The 17,643-nt window shown below is 42.9% G+C and overlaps 1 protein-coding gene across 3 annotated transcripts in view; it reads left to right on the forward strand.

The window, feature by feature from the left end:
• Positions 1–17,643, forward strand: part of SULF1 (sulfatase 1) — a 155,836-nt gene that overhangs the window by 41,235 nt on the left and 96,958 nt on the right. For 2 of the 3 annotated variants that reach the window (XM_075063068.1, XM_032782471.2), the window contains exons 1-2: positions 5,824–6,055; positions 13,875–14,114. In XM_075063068.1, coding sequence (XP_074919169.1) covers positions 5,884–6,055; positions 13,875–14,114 — 412 coding nt within the window. In that variant the 5' untranslated portion in view covers positions 5,824–5,883. Of the gene's footprint in view, positions 1–5,431; positions 5,492–5,820; positions 6,056–13,874; positions 14,115–17,643 lie in introns of those variants that run through there. The other variant, XM_075063067.1, reaches the window with a different exon arrangement.

Raw genomic sequence — 17,643 nt, forward strand, 5'->3', positions numbered from 1 at the left:
GCTTCTTCATAGTACCTTCCATCATGGGGTATCAAAGCACCTTAGAAATGTAAATTAGGGTTCACAACATGCATTTATGGTACCAATATTTAATTAGCCCACTTTTGCAGACAGGGCAGTTAAAATATGGAGAGGCTGATTTGTCCAATGGGATTTTGTAGCAAAGATGGGAATAGAACTCTTAATCACAAAACCATCCAATACATAAGGAGGCAGAAGCCTCTTGCATTAGGATGCCTGTTGTAACTAATTTACATGCTGCAGCGAACAGACAGTTATTAGAAAGAGCACATGTACCTGGAGAGCCAGGACTGCAGTCCTGGTTCTAATGCTCCAAAACCACAGGATATGGGAGTGTAAGCCTACCGGTTCGGGCCTCGTCCCCCTCAGGTGCGGCGGGGAGCCAGGGCGCCTCCTTCTAGGCAGCGGGACGGGTTCCACGCCGGTCCTGTACTTGAGGGTCAAGCAAATAAGGTCTATGGGCCCTGGCCCTTAGGCAGGGCGGGGCAACAAACAGTTCAGGCTCAGCTCCTGGTCACAGGGTTGAGCAAACAAAGTCCAAAGGCCCTGGCCCTTAGGCAGGGCGAGGCACCAAACAGTTTAGGCTCTGGCCCTTTGGCGGTAGCAAAGTCTAGGAGCCCTGGCCCTTGGGCAGGGCGGTAACAAAGTCTAGGGGCCCTGGCCCTTAGGCCGGGGCACCAAACAGTTCGGGCTCTGGCCCTCTGGGGCAGGGCAGAGCGGTAGCAAAGTCCAGGAGACCTGGCCCTCAGGCTGGGGCACCAAACAGTTCCGGTTCTGGCCCTCTGGGGCAGGGCAGAGCGGTGGCAAAGTCTAGGAGCCCTGGCCCTTAGGCAGGGCGGGGCACCAAACAAACTGTAGCACAGCTCAGGGGTTCTGGGTGAAGGGGGAATTCTGCCACCCAGTTACAGGGGGCAGGGGGAACGCAGGCCCACCCACTCCTCTGCGTTCCAGCCTGGGGCCCTGGTAGCGGCAGTCGCCGCTAAGGCGGTCAGTGGGGATCCGGACCAAAACACACTGACTGGGTGATCAGTAGGGCTCCCAACCAAAACACACTGACAGGGTGGTCAGTGGGGATTCTGGCCAATACACACGGCCATAGGCTCGGGGCCTTCTGCGGCCTGACTGTAGTCAGCCGCCCCCAGGCTACTTCCAACTTCCCCCTCCCCTGGTACCTGTCCTCCGTCGGCGTAGTCCGGCGGGTCCCAGACCATAGGTTCCTCGAAGACCGGGGGGGACGCAGGCTCTGGTGGCTCCTCCGGCCAGCGGGCACAGGGTAGTTCAGGCTGAGGGTCCTCAGGATACCGGCACGGGACAGGTCCGGCCAGCTCTCCTCTGGATACTTGGCCCGAGGTAAGTCTGGCCAGCGCTCCTCTAGATACCGGGCCGGCGGCAGGTCCGGCCAGCGCTCCTCGGGATAGTGAGCACAAGCCAAGCTGGGCCGAGCGGGAGCTCGGGCCTCCACGTCTGTACTCTTCAGTGTCCTGGGCTCAACTGAGCTCTGGGCCCTGGCTTTTATACTTCCTGTCCCGCCCCTTGACTTCTGGGGGGCGGGAACAGGCGGTATTGGCTCCGCCCACAGAGGTGCCTGCCCTGGCTCTTCCCCCTCAGGTGCGGCGGGGAGCCAGGGCGCCTCCTTACAGGGAGATTCCTCCTTTAGCTGGTAGAAGTAGCTCTGTTATCATGTCTGTGGAAAAGCCACTGGAGGGTGACATGATCATACACACCAACACTCACACAGCTTCTTAGCTCACTATCTCCAAGCCTGACTTTAGATTTAGGGACATATGAGTGATCTATACAAGTAAGCCAAGTTCACTCTGCTGGAAAAAGGCAGGTTGGGGACTCATGATGTTTGGAGGTCTCGTCTCCATGACTCTGGTTGTAGAGTTGCCATTAGCCCTCTAAAGTATACAATCAAGAAAGAAACTTAGGAATATTTAGTGGGTAATTGATATTATACAAAGTGTATTAAAAGTGGCATTTAAACTTAGAGAATTCTAGCAAGAATTTTATTCATATTGTTTGCAAGGGTGTACTATAAAGAAATATGTTAGAAATCAAAAAGCCAAAACATTTCCAGGATAGTACTGGTATTGATAAAGTCAAGACTTTTGAAACTGACTAGTGACATATGGTTCCTCAGTTTTTGGGTGCCGAACTTGAGACATTGTAAAGGAGTCTAATTTTCAGAGGGAAAGTGCTCAGCTCTTTCTGAAAATCAGCCCTCTCTATGGTATATTGAGTCAGGCACTAAAAAGTGGGCACACCAAAATCATTAGTCACTCCTGACAATTTTGACCAAAATGTGAGAATTGCTTGTAAAGTCATTATCCTTTCCTCCCTTCATCCCTTCCAGTGAAATTGTCCTACTGACAGCCCTGGAGAGGGAAGCTGCCTTTACCCATAGCACAAACTGTGGCAATGCAGGTCTCTTCGTGCTGCTACACTGATGTAGTTTAAGCCTCCCCTGGAGGAATTATCTCAAGGATTGCATGAGGAGCAGTTCATTCTCCATGTCCATCAGTCGTATCCTGTCTTCTGAGAATACCAATATGGATGCCAGCAGAAGTGCTAAGTTTTCATTTTTCTCGCACCAGTGTTAGAAGGGTGAACTCGAGCTAAGACCTAATGTTCACATGAAAAAAAAATAGTGTGACTGAACTAAAAATTACATCCAAATGAGGAAAGATGGTCTTTTTGAATTTTCTTTTGCTCTTGTTTTCCATCTTCCTGAGATTTCAGTTGTCATTATGTATGTTCTGCTGATAAAAATATTTAAACTTTCCATATAGCATGTATCTAAGTTACAATCAATGTTCTCATTTACCTGTCTGGAGAAAGGGAACTTGTAGTCGGGTTTTGACTTTTGGGTATTGTACAATGCTTTAAGTTTACTTGCTACATGTCAAGAAAAAAGGTCTCTCTTAAAAATCTCTCCTATTTTTGATTTTTTCAAGACAAACTTCTGTGTCTCTAAGACCACTTGTAGGCTCTGAAAGAGTATCCAACACAAACATTGCATCCTTGTCTCCTCTATCAAGCTCTGCATTTTGTCTGTTTTCTTCTGTACTTCATTGCCTTCTGGAGCTGGAAACCAGCCTGTGAGAGGATGGAAGGTTTTCAAAGGTCACTTTTGAATAAAGAATTGTCTGTGCAAAAAAAAAAAAAAAAATGGGAGGGGAGGAGATAACCATTATTCAGAGCTCTGAGTGATCAACGATTGCATTTCTGTGGCTTTTGTGCAAGAGTCACTTCAATAAAATTAAGCTAATTTTTTTTGTCTTAGATCAATTCAGTCATTTGTCCTCCCTTATCAAGAGAAAAAGAAATTAAATAGTTGGAAAGTAACTTCATACGTCTATTTCTAGAAAAGAATTATCTAACAAGGATGTTTGATTAATAAAATATAAAATTAAGGCTAAAGGATTTTTTTTTACCCCACTGACTGACTAGTGGAGCCCAGACAAGCTGAAGAATAGCTGGTAATGTTGGTTTGGACTGTTCTAAATTTTATTAGCACTCAGGTGTAATTGTCAGGAACTCACCGTTCATACTGCGGGAGATTATTCAAACATGTTGGTGCCAATGTTTGCTCAGTGCAGTCAGGATGACTGCACTTTCTGGGTCAACGTTGTCTGAAAAAGTTTGCTGTACAGTGCAACTGATATAAGAAACTAAATATTGACTCTCACTTGACACTCTTTTTGGGCTTTGTGAGGTGAGTCAAAGTTTTGCTTAAAGATCAGACAATTAAGGAAACTATATTTTTGCTTTTGCATCAAAAGCCTGTGGTGTCTGTCAGAAAAATGCTTATTTCTCCAGTGATCCTGTTCTTTGTCAGCTTTTTTGTGAGCTGGAACAAATATGTGGAAACTGAAGTATTTTTAAAAGTCACTCCAGCCTAATTACAGACTTTCAGTCTACTTATCTGAGTGTCATGTAATCACTGAAATGGTATTTAACAATAAATTCCGATCCCTGCGTTTTGGGTTTGCATTGCCCTAACGTCAATCATAGACCAGAATGTTTGTTGGTGAACAGACAATGGAAGACAGGATTACTCTGCAACAAACACTTGGATTTTTGTTTGAAAGACATTCACACTCCTTTGGTGTCATTACAGCCTGCAGAGTGAGCAGTATGAAACTGTTTATAGGGTATCTTGTGAAGTTTAAAATAATAGGTGTGTGTGAAAACAAGCACAGTATCCTTTTTCTAGCAGTCTGTGTCAAGTTCTCCCTCACAAGATGTATATCACCTTTTATTGTATTTTTACATGAGTGATGGGCCCCTTTTTCTCTTGTTATGGATTGCTCCCGTTAAATTAGGTGTGTCTGCTTCTAGCTAATGCTGCATGTTTAAATATGAAGTCTCAGGTGTGAGAGTGCTGACCTTCTGAGGAATAGTGCTCCATTCTAATTAAGGCTGGTGCAGGCCAATTCCCATGCAGACTTTCCCATATGACTTGTTTAAAAAAAAAAAAATTATGAGGCTTCTGCAGTTTATCTGTAGTCCCAGAATAAAAATTAAAAAAAAAATGCTTTTAACAAGTTAATGCCCTAAAGTGAGATGGCATTACTCCAACCTTTTTTCCTATATTGTGTAATGTGATGTTTTCACAGGGCTTCAGTCAGTCATGCAAAAAATGTTGAAGTGTAAGTGGCTAACCTTTACTCCCAAGACCAATCAATCATTTTCAGTTGCAGGTTTAGATCTGCTGCAGCAAAGCAAAACTTCTGTGCTTGCATCAAGTCTTACAATAGCAAAGCTGTTTGACTGACAAGCACTGAGAGGGGAGTTCTGAGAGGCATACTGAGCTGAATCTGAAAAGGGAGTATTGAGAAGAAAGGTTTGTAGGAGGTACTGTGCATTATAGATGATGCACTCAGTTCCATCGTTGATTGATGAGAGACAGTTATGTGCTTTTACAATGCTGGGTAAGACTGTCCAGGCATCACTTAATATGAGATCTCTGTCAGTGGAAAGATGACTTTTCAGTTAGTGATACAATGCAGATTACAAATGACAGCCATGCTGTTCTGTCTGCTTCTGAGTCTTTAATATCTCGTGCAGGTGAGTTAACCTAAAATAATTCTATTGCTTTCCAGGTGCCATCCAGATGAAATTAACACTTCTTATTCTGAGAGTTTCACAGGGTGATTATAAATGTTTACAAAGACATATGGCAATGACAAGATTATATATTTCACTTGCTTCTAAACACAAAGGTGCACTCTCACCAACAAGGAAGATATGCTATTATGTAAACAATGGTGAATGTAGATTTCTTCTATTTTTCTCGTTTAGTGGACAAAAGTAAAGCTCTGATGTGCCATTCCAGAGAGTTAGTTCAGAGCACAATAAGTTGTGAAGTCTTTGACTAAAATGTCTTCTGCTTTTACCTTTTTAGGGCTCCTCCTACAGATGTTCTGAACAGCAGTGCATCACAGCAATTCATTATTATATCCAGGTACTGCGTTTAAGGAACACTGTGCTGTTAAAAAAAAAAAGGGGAGGGGGGATGAAGTGTGAGGTGTACTTTGGAAGCTGTGTGAATACAAAATGCAGTCCATAGACTAACTTGGAGCAAAAGTAAAATGAAAAGTGAAGTTGCAAAATGTCCAAGTGTATTCTCAGAAGATGACTTAGTATAAAGCTACCATTAATCTACGTGAGTTGCTGTCACAGTACTCTGTATTTGCTAGTTTTGACTTCTGAATATCGCCTTTCTCCAAACATTTTTGCAAGTTTATTCACTATTTCGGCAGCATTTCAGTTTTAATCTTTTTCTCTTCACAGATCTTGAAAACTAAGGAACAGACACTTTGGGGAAATTATTTTGCTTGTGATATTGAAACTACAATGAAGTATTATTGCTTTGCACTCCTTTTGACTGCGCTTAGTACTGACTTGCTAAGAAGTCTCTGTACTACTGTCAAATCCCCAAGGTTCAGAGGACGTGTGCAGCAGGAGCGAAAAAATATCAGACCCAACATTATTCTCGTACTAACAGATGACCAAGATGTGGAGCTTGGTGAGACATAATTATGTTATTTGCTACTCAGTTTCCTTTACACATGTATATAGCAGAAGTTACTGAAATACACGATAATTGATATTTAAAAATGTGCCTGTTCCGCAATGTTATCAGACATGGTTCACAGATTTGAAAAGGAAATTATATTGTTAAAAATTGTATTATACATTTTGTTACTCACCTAATTCCAGTTTAGGGGATAAGTACCTTACAATCAGCCATGTTAACCTAAGAGGTTGCGAGGAATACAGTATGTAAAAACATATAGGGCCAAAAACAGTTTAAAAAAATAAGAAATTCAATTCATAATATTTAAGTTAGTTCTGGCAATCTGTTTTTATATAACTCTTTAAAAAGTTGAAGCTATTGTTACCTATTGCATGGTACCAGATGGATAAAAAGCTATATTTTCTTTTTTTGTCATATATAGTATATGATCTGATATATTACACACACATGCAAACTTGACCTAATTTCAGATCACAAGCTTATATTATTTATATGTAATTTTTTAAATATGTTTAAAGTCAAGCTATTTTCATACCATGTGAAGTATACGAACGGAGGCCAGTTTATTTGTCCTATGTATATGCAGTATTTGATCACAACTTGGACAACATGTAGGAAATGATTTTTTCATAATTTTCTGAGGGGGGAAAAAACGCAGACTTCTTGAAGATCATCTCCTTGGCATATTTTCCCTTAAATACTCTAGAAAGATACTAACCACTAAACTTATCTAATTATGGGCATTTTTGTATTTGTTATGATTGATAATGACTGTACAACTTTTTGGGCTGTTAGTCCACAAATAATAAATTCATATTTCTTATTTTAGGGCTAATCCTGTCATTGGACATAGTGAGTTTTCCCATTGAGCCCTTAGAGCTGTCTAATCTATTTTATTTGTGTTTTCTCTAATCACTGATTTATTTAACCATGCAGCGTAATAAATGGCCATTCAGTGGTTATAAACAATCCTGTATTATTAGTCTAAGAGATTCTAGGGCTATTATGTAGAGCTGTTATGTAGATTTGTTTCTTTTAGTTACAGACATTTTGGAAATTTCTGTACAAGGGTCAAGCCCTGGCCTCCCTTCTATGGCTAAACAGCGGCCCATTTCTACTGGGCACTGGGCCAGGCTGTACAGGCCATGTAGAAAAGAAAGTACTCGCAGAACAGTGCATCCTGGCAGCTGTCTTCACAAGACCATGGAGGAGGGATTGTAGGTATGCTGGGAGAGTAGCAAGGATGTAGTAAATCTCTCTGTTCACATACTGGAACTGCTGACTCAGAAACTTGCTTAGGAGTTCACAGAGGGCTGTGGCTGCTATTGCAGGCCCATAATGAAACCACCGCAACCTGCTTGTACATATGCCTTACCACAGGATTGAAGGAATGTTCTGTTCTCCACAATCCCTGCATAGTTTTCCCTTACACAAGAAATTTACATACGCTTTGCACATTGAACCAGGATTTGGCCCCAAAACACATCATATTTTTTTGCAGTTTCAACAGTAGATCATTCTGCTTATTTGAAAGGTTTAAAGATACATTATTTTCTACATATGAGTCATCATTTTTCTGTTTATGGCCCCACGTGGGCAAAGCTGAGTTTCAAACCCTTTAAAATATTTAGAGTGGTTTATGCCATGGCATCAGGAGGTCTAGGACTTATGGAATGAAACAAACTCTTTTAGTATTCTAACATAAATGATTCTCTGCAAATTACATGCTTTGTAATAGAAGATGTTTGCCTTCTGAGTGTAGAATCATTGAAGCAAAATATGTAAAAATTCACCTCCCCTCTGTCCTAGAGTTATGCAGAACAGTGAAGTAAAATCCAGAACATAATTTGCAGAAAGCTGGGTAATACCACAGAGTGCATGATAGCGTATAATAATGTTACCCCTTGTGACCCATACAGCTAGCCAATATTCAAGGCCTTGTGAATTGCTTATTTCAATTAGGAAAAATTGATGGAGTCAGCTGTTTCTTTGATGCAACTCTGTGTGTTTTACAAGGAATGTACATAAAGTCCTGTTACCCCGAATACAGTAGGAATCAAACACCAGGAGACAGTTTCTTTGCTCATAATTCCAATCCTCTTTCCAGCCAGCACTCTACGCCAAGTCTCTCACTGTTTTTTGTTTTCAGAGTCAGGCTAACCAAGTGCTTCTCTGGCTATCTCTGGGACTTCTTCTTTGCTGCCTTCTCTGTCTGTCTCCATGGTGTTTCTGCCAATTCAATCTCACAGTTTCCCTCAAGCAGTCCCCTCCATTTGCATTCAGCCTGCAATCAAACCCCTCCACCCAGATAGCTCAGTTTCCTGTGCAGCATTGCAGACTGTGATCTTCCCTTACATGTCCCCTTGCCACAGCGTGGGGTTATGTATTTTCCTTTAACCTTCCCCATTTTTTCCTTATTTTTTTAACTGGTTGCTGTTTAATAAATTGTATTTGCTTTGAACTGGATGTAATGATCAGTGGGATCCTATCCACAGGGTCTGCTCTGTGGCACGGGGACATCACAACCAGCGTCTCTGGAATGTAAGGGAAGATCACGGTCTGTTCCTCACAAGTCCCAGGCCTCCTTCTCAAGCCCTAGCTGTGCTGCAGGGATGCTGCAGGTCGGACACTTGCTCTGGTGGTGGCCAAATGCCCTGAGGCTCTAGGTGGCAGGACCCTTCTTCCCAGTGTCGTCCCCACCCCATAAGGGTTACGATCCCCCTCCAAGTCTGGCCTGCAAAGCCTCTTGGCAGGGGGCATCTCCCTGCGCTGAGCCCTCTGCCCAGTGTCCCCCTCACTCTTCCCAGCTGCTCACCGCACCCAGGTCCAGACTGCTCCAGCTCCAGCTGCACTCTGCCCCAGCACTGCTGCTATTCCTCTGCCTCTAGGTCCCTGGGCTGCTTCTCTGGCCCCTCTGGCTCTGATTACTACAGTTTTCCTCCCAGCGCAGGTCTGCTTTCCGGGCTGCTTCTGTGACTCTGCTCCCAGCACTGACCTGCTTCCTGGGCTGCTTTTCTGGCCCCTCTGGACCTGGTTGCTACAGCCCTTCTCCCGGCACAGCTCTGGTCTCCGGGCTGCTTCTATGACTCTGCTCCCAGCACAGCTTGGGCCCCTACTCTCTCCTTAGCTTGGCCCCACTCTGTCTGACCCAGCAATTCCAGTTCACACAGAGGACGGGACCCCCAGCCTCCTGACTCCCTCATTAGCCTGCCTGCCCTGTCAATCAGGCTGACCTGGAACATTGGCCTCTCCCCATTGTTCCTGGGGACTGTGAGTGTCAGGGTCCTGATTTCCCATTGACACTTTCCCTTACTTTTGGTACTGGGAGCTAACCAAAAAAAAACCCACTGAGTTTTAGTAAGGGGTTAACAGTCCCCTTCCATGTGAAAAGGAGGCAGCCTAACCTGCCTTTGAAGTGTTGATTTCCAGTGCTGTAAATATATTAGCATCAGTTTTGTAAAGTGCATACCTGGTGGAATAAATAAAATAACTCAGAACCAGATCCAACTCTCGTTCAAGGGAAAGGGAGCCTTTCAATGACAGTAATGTATTGTGGCAGCAGCAGCAGAACTGAGCACTTACTTTCAAAAAATTCTGTATCTTTAAATCCCTGCTATTTATCTATATTTAGTTGAATATTTCCCTACACACATTTCTATACAAGTTTACAGGGTGAAAAGAGCATCTGTGAAAGGGTAATGAACGCTATTTACCATGGGCCCAATCCTGCAAAGTGTGCATCTTCAAATGTCACATATACAAGTATTGTGGCAGACCAGACTACTCAAAGGAGAGATGTAATGGCTCCCACATAGGGTTGCCAACTGTCTAATTGCACAAACCCAAACACTCTTGCCCCACCTCCTGCCCTGCCCCTTCCCCAAGGCCATGCCCCAGCCCTGCCCCATCACTCCATCCCCCTCCCTCCATCGCTCGCTGTCCTCCACCCTCATTCGCTTTCTGGGGCAGAGGGTTGTGGTGTGGGAGGGGGTGCGGACTCTGGGCTGGGGGGTGGGCCCGAGGGGTTCAAAGGGCAGGGAAGGAGAAGGGGCTCCGGGCTGAACCTGGGGCAGGAGGTTCAGGGTTCAGGAGGGGGTATAGGGTGCGGATTCTGGGAGGGAGTTTAGGTGGGGGGGGCTCAGGGCAGGGGGATGGGGTACAGGAAGGGATGCGGCTCCAGCTGGGCGGCACTTACCTCAGGCGGCTCCTGGAAAGTGACCGGCTCCTAGGCTCAGAAGCGGCCTGGTCAGGCGGCTCTGCGTGCTGCCTCTGCCTGCAGGCACCACCTCTCCAGCTCCCATGGCCATGGTTTCTGCGCCTTTGAGCCAGACAAAGGGGAGCTGTGTGGGGCCAGGGTAGGTAGGGAGCCTGCCTTAGCCCCGCTGCACGGACCCTGGACTTTTAGGGGCTTAAATCTTCTGGATTGGTTTCAGTAGCCGGGAGATTGAGTCCCATTCTGGGAGACTCCTGGCCAGTCTGGGAGGGTTATCAACTCTACTCCCACAGAATCAAAAACACCAATACCTCATTTTCCGTCTCCCACTGTAACGAAAAAAAAGGAAATTTAATGCAAAGACTAAGTCAGATTTCAGTTGCTAAAACTAATACGTCAGCCTCGCAGAAACCAACAAATCAGTGTTTGGGGTAACTAGTTAACCTGAAATCTACTAAATTGTTTAAAAATAATTAGGGCTGTCAAGGAATTAAAAAAATTAATCATGATTAATTGCACGATTAAAAAGATTAATTGCACTGTTAATAATAGAATACATTTATTTAAATGTTTTAGCTGTTTTCTACATTTTCAAATATATTGATTTCAATTACAACACAGAACACAAAGTGTACAGTGCTCACTTTTTATTTATTTTTATTACAGATATTTGCACTGTAAAAAACAAAAGAAATTGTATTTTTCAATTCACCTACTACAAGTACTATAGTACAATCTCTTTATCAGTAAAGCTGAACTTACAAATGTAGAATTATGAACAAAAAACCCTGCATTCATAAATAAAACAATGTAAAACTTGAGAGCCTACAAGTCAACTCAGTCCTACTTCAGTAATTGCTCAGAGAAATAAGTTTGGTTACAATTTGCAGGAGATAATGCTGCCCACTTCTTGTTTAAAATGTCACCTGAAAGTGAGAACAGGCATTTGTATGACACTGTTGTAGCCTGATGCGCTAAAGATACATATGTCCCTTAATGCTTCACCATTGCAGAGCTCATGCGTCCATGCTGATGATGGATTCTGCGTGATAATGATCCAAGGCAGAGTGTACCGATTAATGTTCATTTTCATCATCTGAGTCAGATGCCACCAGCAGAAGGTTGATTTTTTTTTTTTGGTACTTCACATTCTATAGTTTCCGCATTTGAGTGTTGCTCTTTTAAGACTTCTGAAGATTTTGGACAGCACCTCAGATTCTTAAACCTTGGGTTGAGTGCTGTAGCTATCTTTAGAAATCTCACAGTGGTGTCTTCTTTGCGTTTTGTCAAATCTGCTGTGAAAGTATTCTTAAAACAAACATGCTGAGTCATCATCCAAGAGTGCTATAATATGAAATATATGGCAGAATGTGGGTAAAACAGAACAGGAGATGTACAGTTCTCCCCCAAGGAGTTCAGTCACAAATTTAATTAACACACTATTTTTTTAGTGAGCATTATCAGCATGGAAGCATGTCCTCTGGAATTGTGGTCAATGCATGAAGAGGCATCCAAATGTTTAGCATATCTGGCACGTAAATACACTGCAATACCGGCTACATAAGTGTCATGCGAATGCCTGTTCTCACTTTCAGGTGACATTGTAAATAAGAAGCAGGCAACAGTATCTCCTGTAAGTGTAAACAAACTTGTTTGTCCTAGCAATTGGCTGAACAAGAAATAGGACCGATTGGCCTTGTAGGTTCTAAAGTTTTACATTGTTTTGGTTTTGTGTAGTTATGTAACAAAAAAAAATCTACATTTGTAAATTACACATTTACACAATAAAGAGATTGCACTACAGTATTTGTATGAGGTGAATTGAAGCATACTTTTTTTATCATTTTTACAGTGCAAATATTTGTAATAAAAATAATATAAAGTGAGCACTGTACACTTTGTATTCTGTGTTGTAATAGAAATCAATATATTTGAAAATGTAGAAGAACATCCAAAAATATTTAATAAATTTCAATTGGTATTCTATTGTTTAACACAGTGTTGTTAATCTCGATTAGTTTTTTTCATTGTGATTACTTTTTTTAGTTAATCGTGTGAATTAACTGCGATTAATCGACAACCCTAAAAATAATGAAAGATAATTGCATATACTACACCTGGCCCTGAGCCTTCCTGGCAATTTTGTGACTTTACAATCCCATTTTTCATGGTTTTAAAATATTTTTCTTCTTCCTGTTGTTCTGTGATAGACCCATACAGCAGAACAGGGGAACAGTAAAACTGACTGCAAGCAAAGTGCTGTCAGCTATGCAAAGTAAACTAAAATATGACAGGAGAAGCTAAAATCCACTTCTCAAAATCCCCAAAGCTGTAAAAGTACAAAACCCCTCAGTGACTGTTGCCTATTGTCACTTCTGCTCCCTTCTTCACCCCAAGTTCCTGGCTTGTTGGACAACTGACCATTGCAAAACTTTGGTAGTTATCAGCAAGTACTCACAGACCCTAGCACAAGCGACCAGGCTCACCATTTCACAGCAAGAGGCTGCTGCACACCTGAAGATCCTATCTACCACCCTCATCTTTTTCTGTAACATGAGTTTGTTGAGCTTCAAAGAGTCAAAAAAAAATTTTAAGATAACCATCTCCAAGTCCTTAGGCTAGATCCATGCATAATGATGTGATCATAATGAACAGGAGTTTGGTTGGGACTGCTATCAAAAATTGTTTTGCTGATTCAACCACAAATGCTAAGCTGACTCAGAACACAAGACTGAGGTACTGCAGAGGCCTGTGTGCTGCTCCTCTGCACAGGGACAGATTTCACCCAGTGAGGTTATTGTCAATGCATGTGGTCTCTTTTTAGTGTGATTTTTAAAAAATAACTCTGTGCTTTGCCTGCTACTTGATAAATGTATAATTAAATCACTGTTGGCTGGGTGACTGCAAAAGCTATTGAAGCGTAATGCTCCACTAATTATTGTAAGGGTTTATTTGTTTTGCATGTATTGCAATAAAACAATATTTTTTAAATCCTTTTGAGAAGTCAAATAGCCATTTATAAATAGTGCATGTTTGAGAAGTCCCAGGCTTCAGTGGGAATCAACTTGCATGAGTTAGGAATATTCATATGAGTAAAGGGCTGCAGGATCAAGTTCTAAATCAAATTGAAAATTAGTTAGAAGTGGGGCAAATATTAAAATTTCTTATGCCTTAAAGGAGAGAATTTCATTGAGTCTTCAGCGTCAAATAGAGCTTATTAATTCTTAGAATGGTACCTATTTTACTTATCTTTTGTTGATGTGTTCTATGGCAGCATCTAGCTTTGCACAATAATGTTCAACCCGCGGCTGGCTTGTGAATCTGCCTATCAGATTAGTCTACCCTTGTATTTTGTGACCAAGCAAGAAAAGAGCTCAAACTTCCTAGAATTTTGCAAAGTATTTTCGATGACATGATGTAAAATGTTTACTTTTCCTTTAAAATTAGAGCTAGCCAATGAAATGTTCCAAGCCAACAACAGAAGGCAAATGTAATTATACATTTATATACTTATAAATCAGGAGATATGACATAAATGTATGTTTAGATTTTTCTTAGCAATGGTATAGTAAAATCAGTTATTCTTTATTTCAGGGTCCTTGCAGGTGATGAATAAGACTAGAAGGATCATGGAGAATGGAGGTGCTACCTTTATCAATGCCTTCGTAACCACCCCAATGTGCTGCCCATCTCGGTCCTCCATGCTGACAGGGAAATACGTTCACAATCACAACATATACACCAACAACGAAAACTGCTCTTCTCCTTCCTGGCAGGCAACACATGAACCACGTACCTTTGCAGTGTATCTCAACAACACTGGCTATCGGACAGGTAAGAGACAATTCCAACTCTTTGCTAAAGAAAAGGATGGTGGACATTACAGGGGCTATACAGTAAGTGGCTTTAAATCTCTGCCTAAAATGAGGCAAATGTGGTCTCGAACTAGATTTAAGGAGCAAAGCAGTGGCTCAGTGTTGGAGCAGGGAAAAGGTGTGTGTCATGAGTAAGGATGGCACTGTCTGTTTGTAATGGGTGAGCCAGATTTACCGCCTAAGACTGAATAAGGAATCCCACTTGTACTGGGGAGCATATTTTCATATCTGGATGTCTCCGGTGAGGACTAGGCTGTTGAGCAGTTACACCTAGGTGAGAGATGTGTATCGTCATGGCACTGTGATGCTGAGCAAGCAGCCCTTGCCATGATTATGGTCAGTATTAAGGCCCATTGTGGAGAAGCAGTTATGAGGGAAGATATTTGGGCCACTGTGGAAACTGGTACCAAAGACCTCCCAGGAGTCAAGATGCGTATGGTGGGAGTGAAACAAGATGAAGATGAGAATTTAAACTTTAGTATGAGGTAATTTTCACTTTCATTTTCTGAAACTGAACAGAAACATGTATTTAAGGCAGTGGTTCTCAAACTTTTGTACTGGTAGCAAGTATCTGAGTGTGACCCCCCCCAAATTAAAAACACGTTTTTATATATTTAACACTATTATAAATGCTGGAGGCAAAGCAGGGTTGACAGCTCACGACACCCTGTATAAAAACCTCTCAACACTCTGAGGGGTCCTGATCCCCCAGTTTGAGAACCCCTAATTTAAGGATTGTTCTGGTGAGCGGCAATAAGAAATGATAGTTTTCTTGTAAATTCTTGGTAGTTTTCCATAGTCAAGCACTCCCTTTTCTATCTGCAAAGAACTCTTCTTATCTCTCTCATCTATGCTTCAGCTTGATGTAAAACCTCAAGTTCATATATGTATCATCGATCCTTAAGAATAAGTCTGTAAATACTTTAGGCTCTGGCCTGACTCTCGTTTATAAAGTCACAGGAGCTGTGCATGGTATCAGGGGGTAGTTTGTCCGATCATATTGTTTGACCATAAAGACTTTCCTTTATAGGACCAAAGAAGCATATATCTTTACAATGTATTTGGCAGCAAAGAAGTCTGTTTCCACTAACAGGTTACGCACAGGAATCAATTACTTTTAAAGCATATGGTGAGAGAATGAATGTCTCTTTATAACAATTCTCCTAGCACTGCTGCATTTAACATCCTAAAATCTATTTGCTTCTACTTCATCTCCCCCCCAATACAACTCTCTCTGGCAAAGCTGGCAGTCCTGCAGAGCTCCTTGATCCTGTTTAAAATACAAAACCGAACAAGCATTTTTATCCTCTTTTGGTCTATTACTTTACTGAGAAGTTCAGTTGATTTCAGTGAGATTACTAGTGAAGTAAAGTACTGCTCAACATGAGTAAGAGTGGCAGGATTAGGCCCTTTGTTTTTCTGCCGTATATGAGTCTAAGGCCTGATCTACACTGTGGGGAGGGGAGGGTATCGATCTAAGTTATGCAACTTCAGCTATGTGAATAATGTAGCTGAAGTTGACGTACTTAGATCGATTTACCATGATGTCTTCGCTGCAGTGAATCGACTGCTACTGCTGCCCCGTCAACTCTGCCTGTGTCTCTTGCCAAGTTGGAGTTCAGGAGTTGATGGGAGAGTGCTCGGGGATCGATCGCTGCCCACCGATCCGGCTGGTAGTGAAGACATACCCTTAGATGCTAAAGTCTGCTCTGTAACACTGCTTTCAGATTCTGGATTAAGTGCTAGAAACATTTCCTGATTTATGGATTAGTAATCCACATCTGACCTGTTTCACAAGCCTTTACCACATCCACCTGAAAAGCTGCTCAGTGTTTTTAAAGTATTTGCTATCTAGCTAGCTAGTTTAGGGTTCTGTACTGTCACTCATCACTAAAAGTACCTGAATGCCTTCCATGTAAAATTGATAGCAATAGCAGACTCCCTTGTGAGGTAAAAGCTCAGGTTCCCTGGGCAACCTTAATTTGTCTCCCTTGTATGTATGCATGATAATACAGTCTTTGATTACATGATCACATGCTATTTGTGTGTGTAAATTCCTAACTTTAAAAAAAAATACGGAAAAAACAGAAAATCCATCACGTGGCATCATATTGCCACCCAAATGGTTCATCAGCAGGGTTGGAACATTTAGATCTATCACGGACCCCTGTTACTTAAGATAAAGGAATATTCGATAGCAGTAGCAGGTTGTCAGGCTCTGTGCTGACTAGAAGGGGCTTCATGGATATTTGCTGTCAGCAGAGAAATGGTGAGATTCAGCAATCTTGGGTTCTATTCCAGGCTCTAGGCATATGCTCTAGTGGAGACAGACCCTTCTACCTATCCCACACCGCCACCATCCCTTCTGCCCTGTCCCCTCCTACTTATCCTATTCTTTGCCAGTCCTGTCTCCGCATCTGTCCCATTCTTCTCACCTAGGCAGTCCATTCTTCATTCCTCACACTTCTCACACAGTTCCAATCTCCTTGCCCATCAAGTCCTAGTGTCTCTTTCCCCCCCCCACCCCAAAGTAAACCCTGCTTGTCCAAACCTCTTTACCCAGCCATTCCCATGTCCCTCCTCACCCACCTCCTGATCCCCCACCTTGACCTCCAGTAACTTCCCTGCCCACATTCCCTGTTCCAGCTGGCTTCCAGTCCCAATCTCCCTCCCTGGGCTCCTTGAATCTCAGTGTCTCCCCCCACTGCTTCTTTACTCCTTGTCCCAGCCTCTTCCCTGGGCTCCCAGTCCCAGTTTCCCTCTCCCCCTTTTACCAGTCTTCAGTCCCAACTTCCATCCCCTCCCAAGTTCCTTGTTCCAGTCTACTTCCCCATGTCTTCTCCCGAAGTCTAGGTGTGGTCCCCACTGCATTAGAGTCAGGCAGCTTTCTTCCTCCAAACACAGTTGCCAACTTTCACGCAGTAAGTAAGCACCCCAATTTTCACAATAAGCCAAAAATCAAGCTAATCCCATTTCAAAACAAGGCCAAAACAAGCCAATCTCTAAGAACCCCAACACTCTATGTATCTAGATCCCCCTGGCGTGCAGTCTGGGACTGTGGTGGGCCCGCTGTGCACCTCTGACTCTGCCCTTCTCCCCTGCCCCTGCTTGCCCCTTGCCCCTGCTTGCCGGGAGCTGATCAGAAAGAAGCAACAAGCCACAAGCCAAAAACTAGCCAACAAGCATCTCACAAGCCAATTAAGCCAAAAACAAGCCCAATTTCTGCATTTTTTTCATGGATTTTGCATGTCTGCCTTCATGCTGCCTGGGTCAGCGGGGGCAGATCACTGAGACCAGAAGACAGAGTCTCTGCTCTCAGTTCTGGGGCTGACTTGGCAAAACCTTGAGCAGCCATTGCAGGGAAAGACCTGCTCAACCCCAGGCTGACAGGATTTTCAGGGAATCCAAAAAGTCTCAACTGAGCATGGGCAAACTGATTTTTTTCAAAGGCTTATCACTAGGCCAGATTAGGGTAGATTTTTGCAGGC

This window comes from Chelonoidis abingdonii, chromosome 2 (assembly GCF_003597395.2).
Source record: "Chelonoidis abingdonii isolate Lonesome George chromosome 2, CheloAbing_2.0, whole genome shotgun sequence".
NCBI classification, from domain to species: Eukaryota; Metazoa; Chordata; order Testudines; family Testudinidae; genus Chelonoidis; species Chelonoidis abingdonii.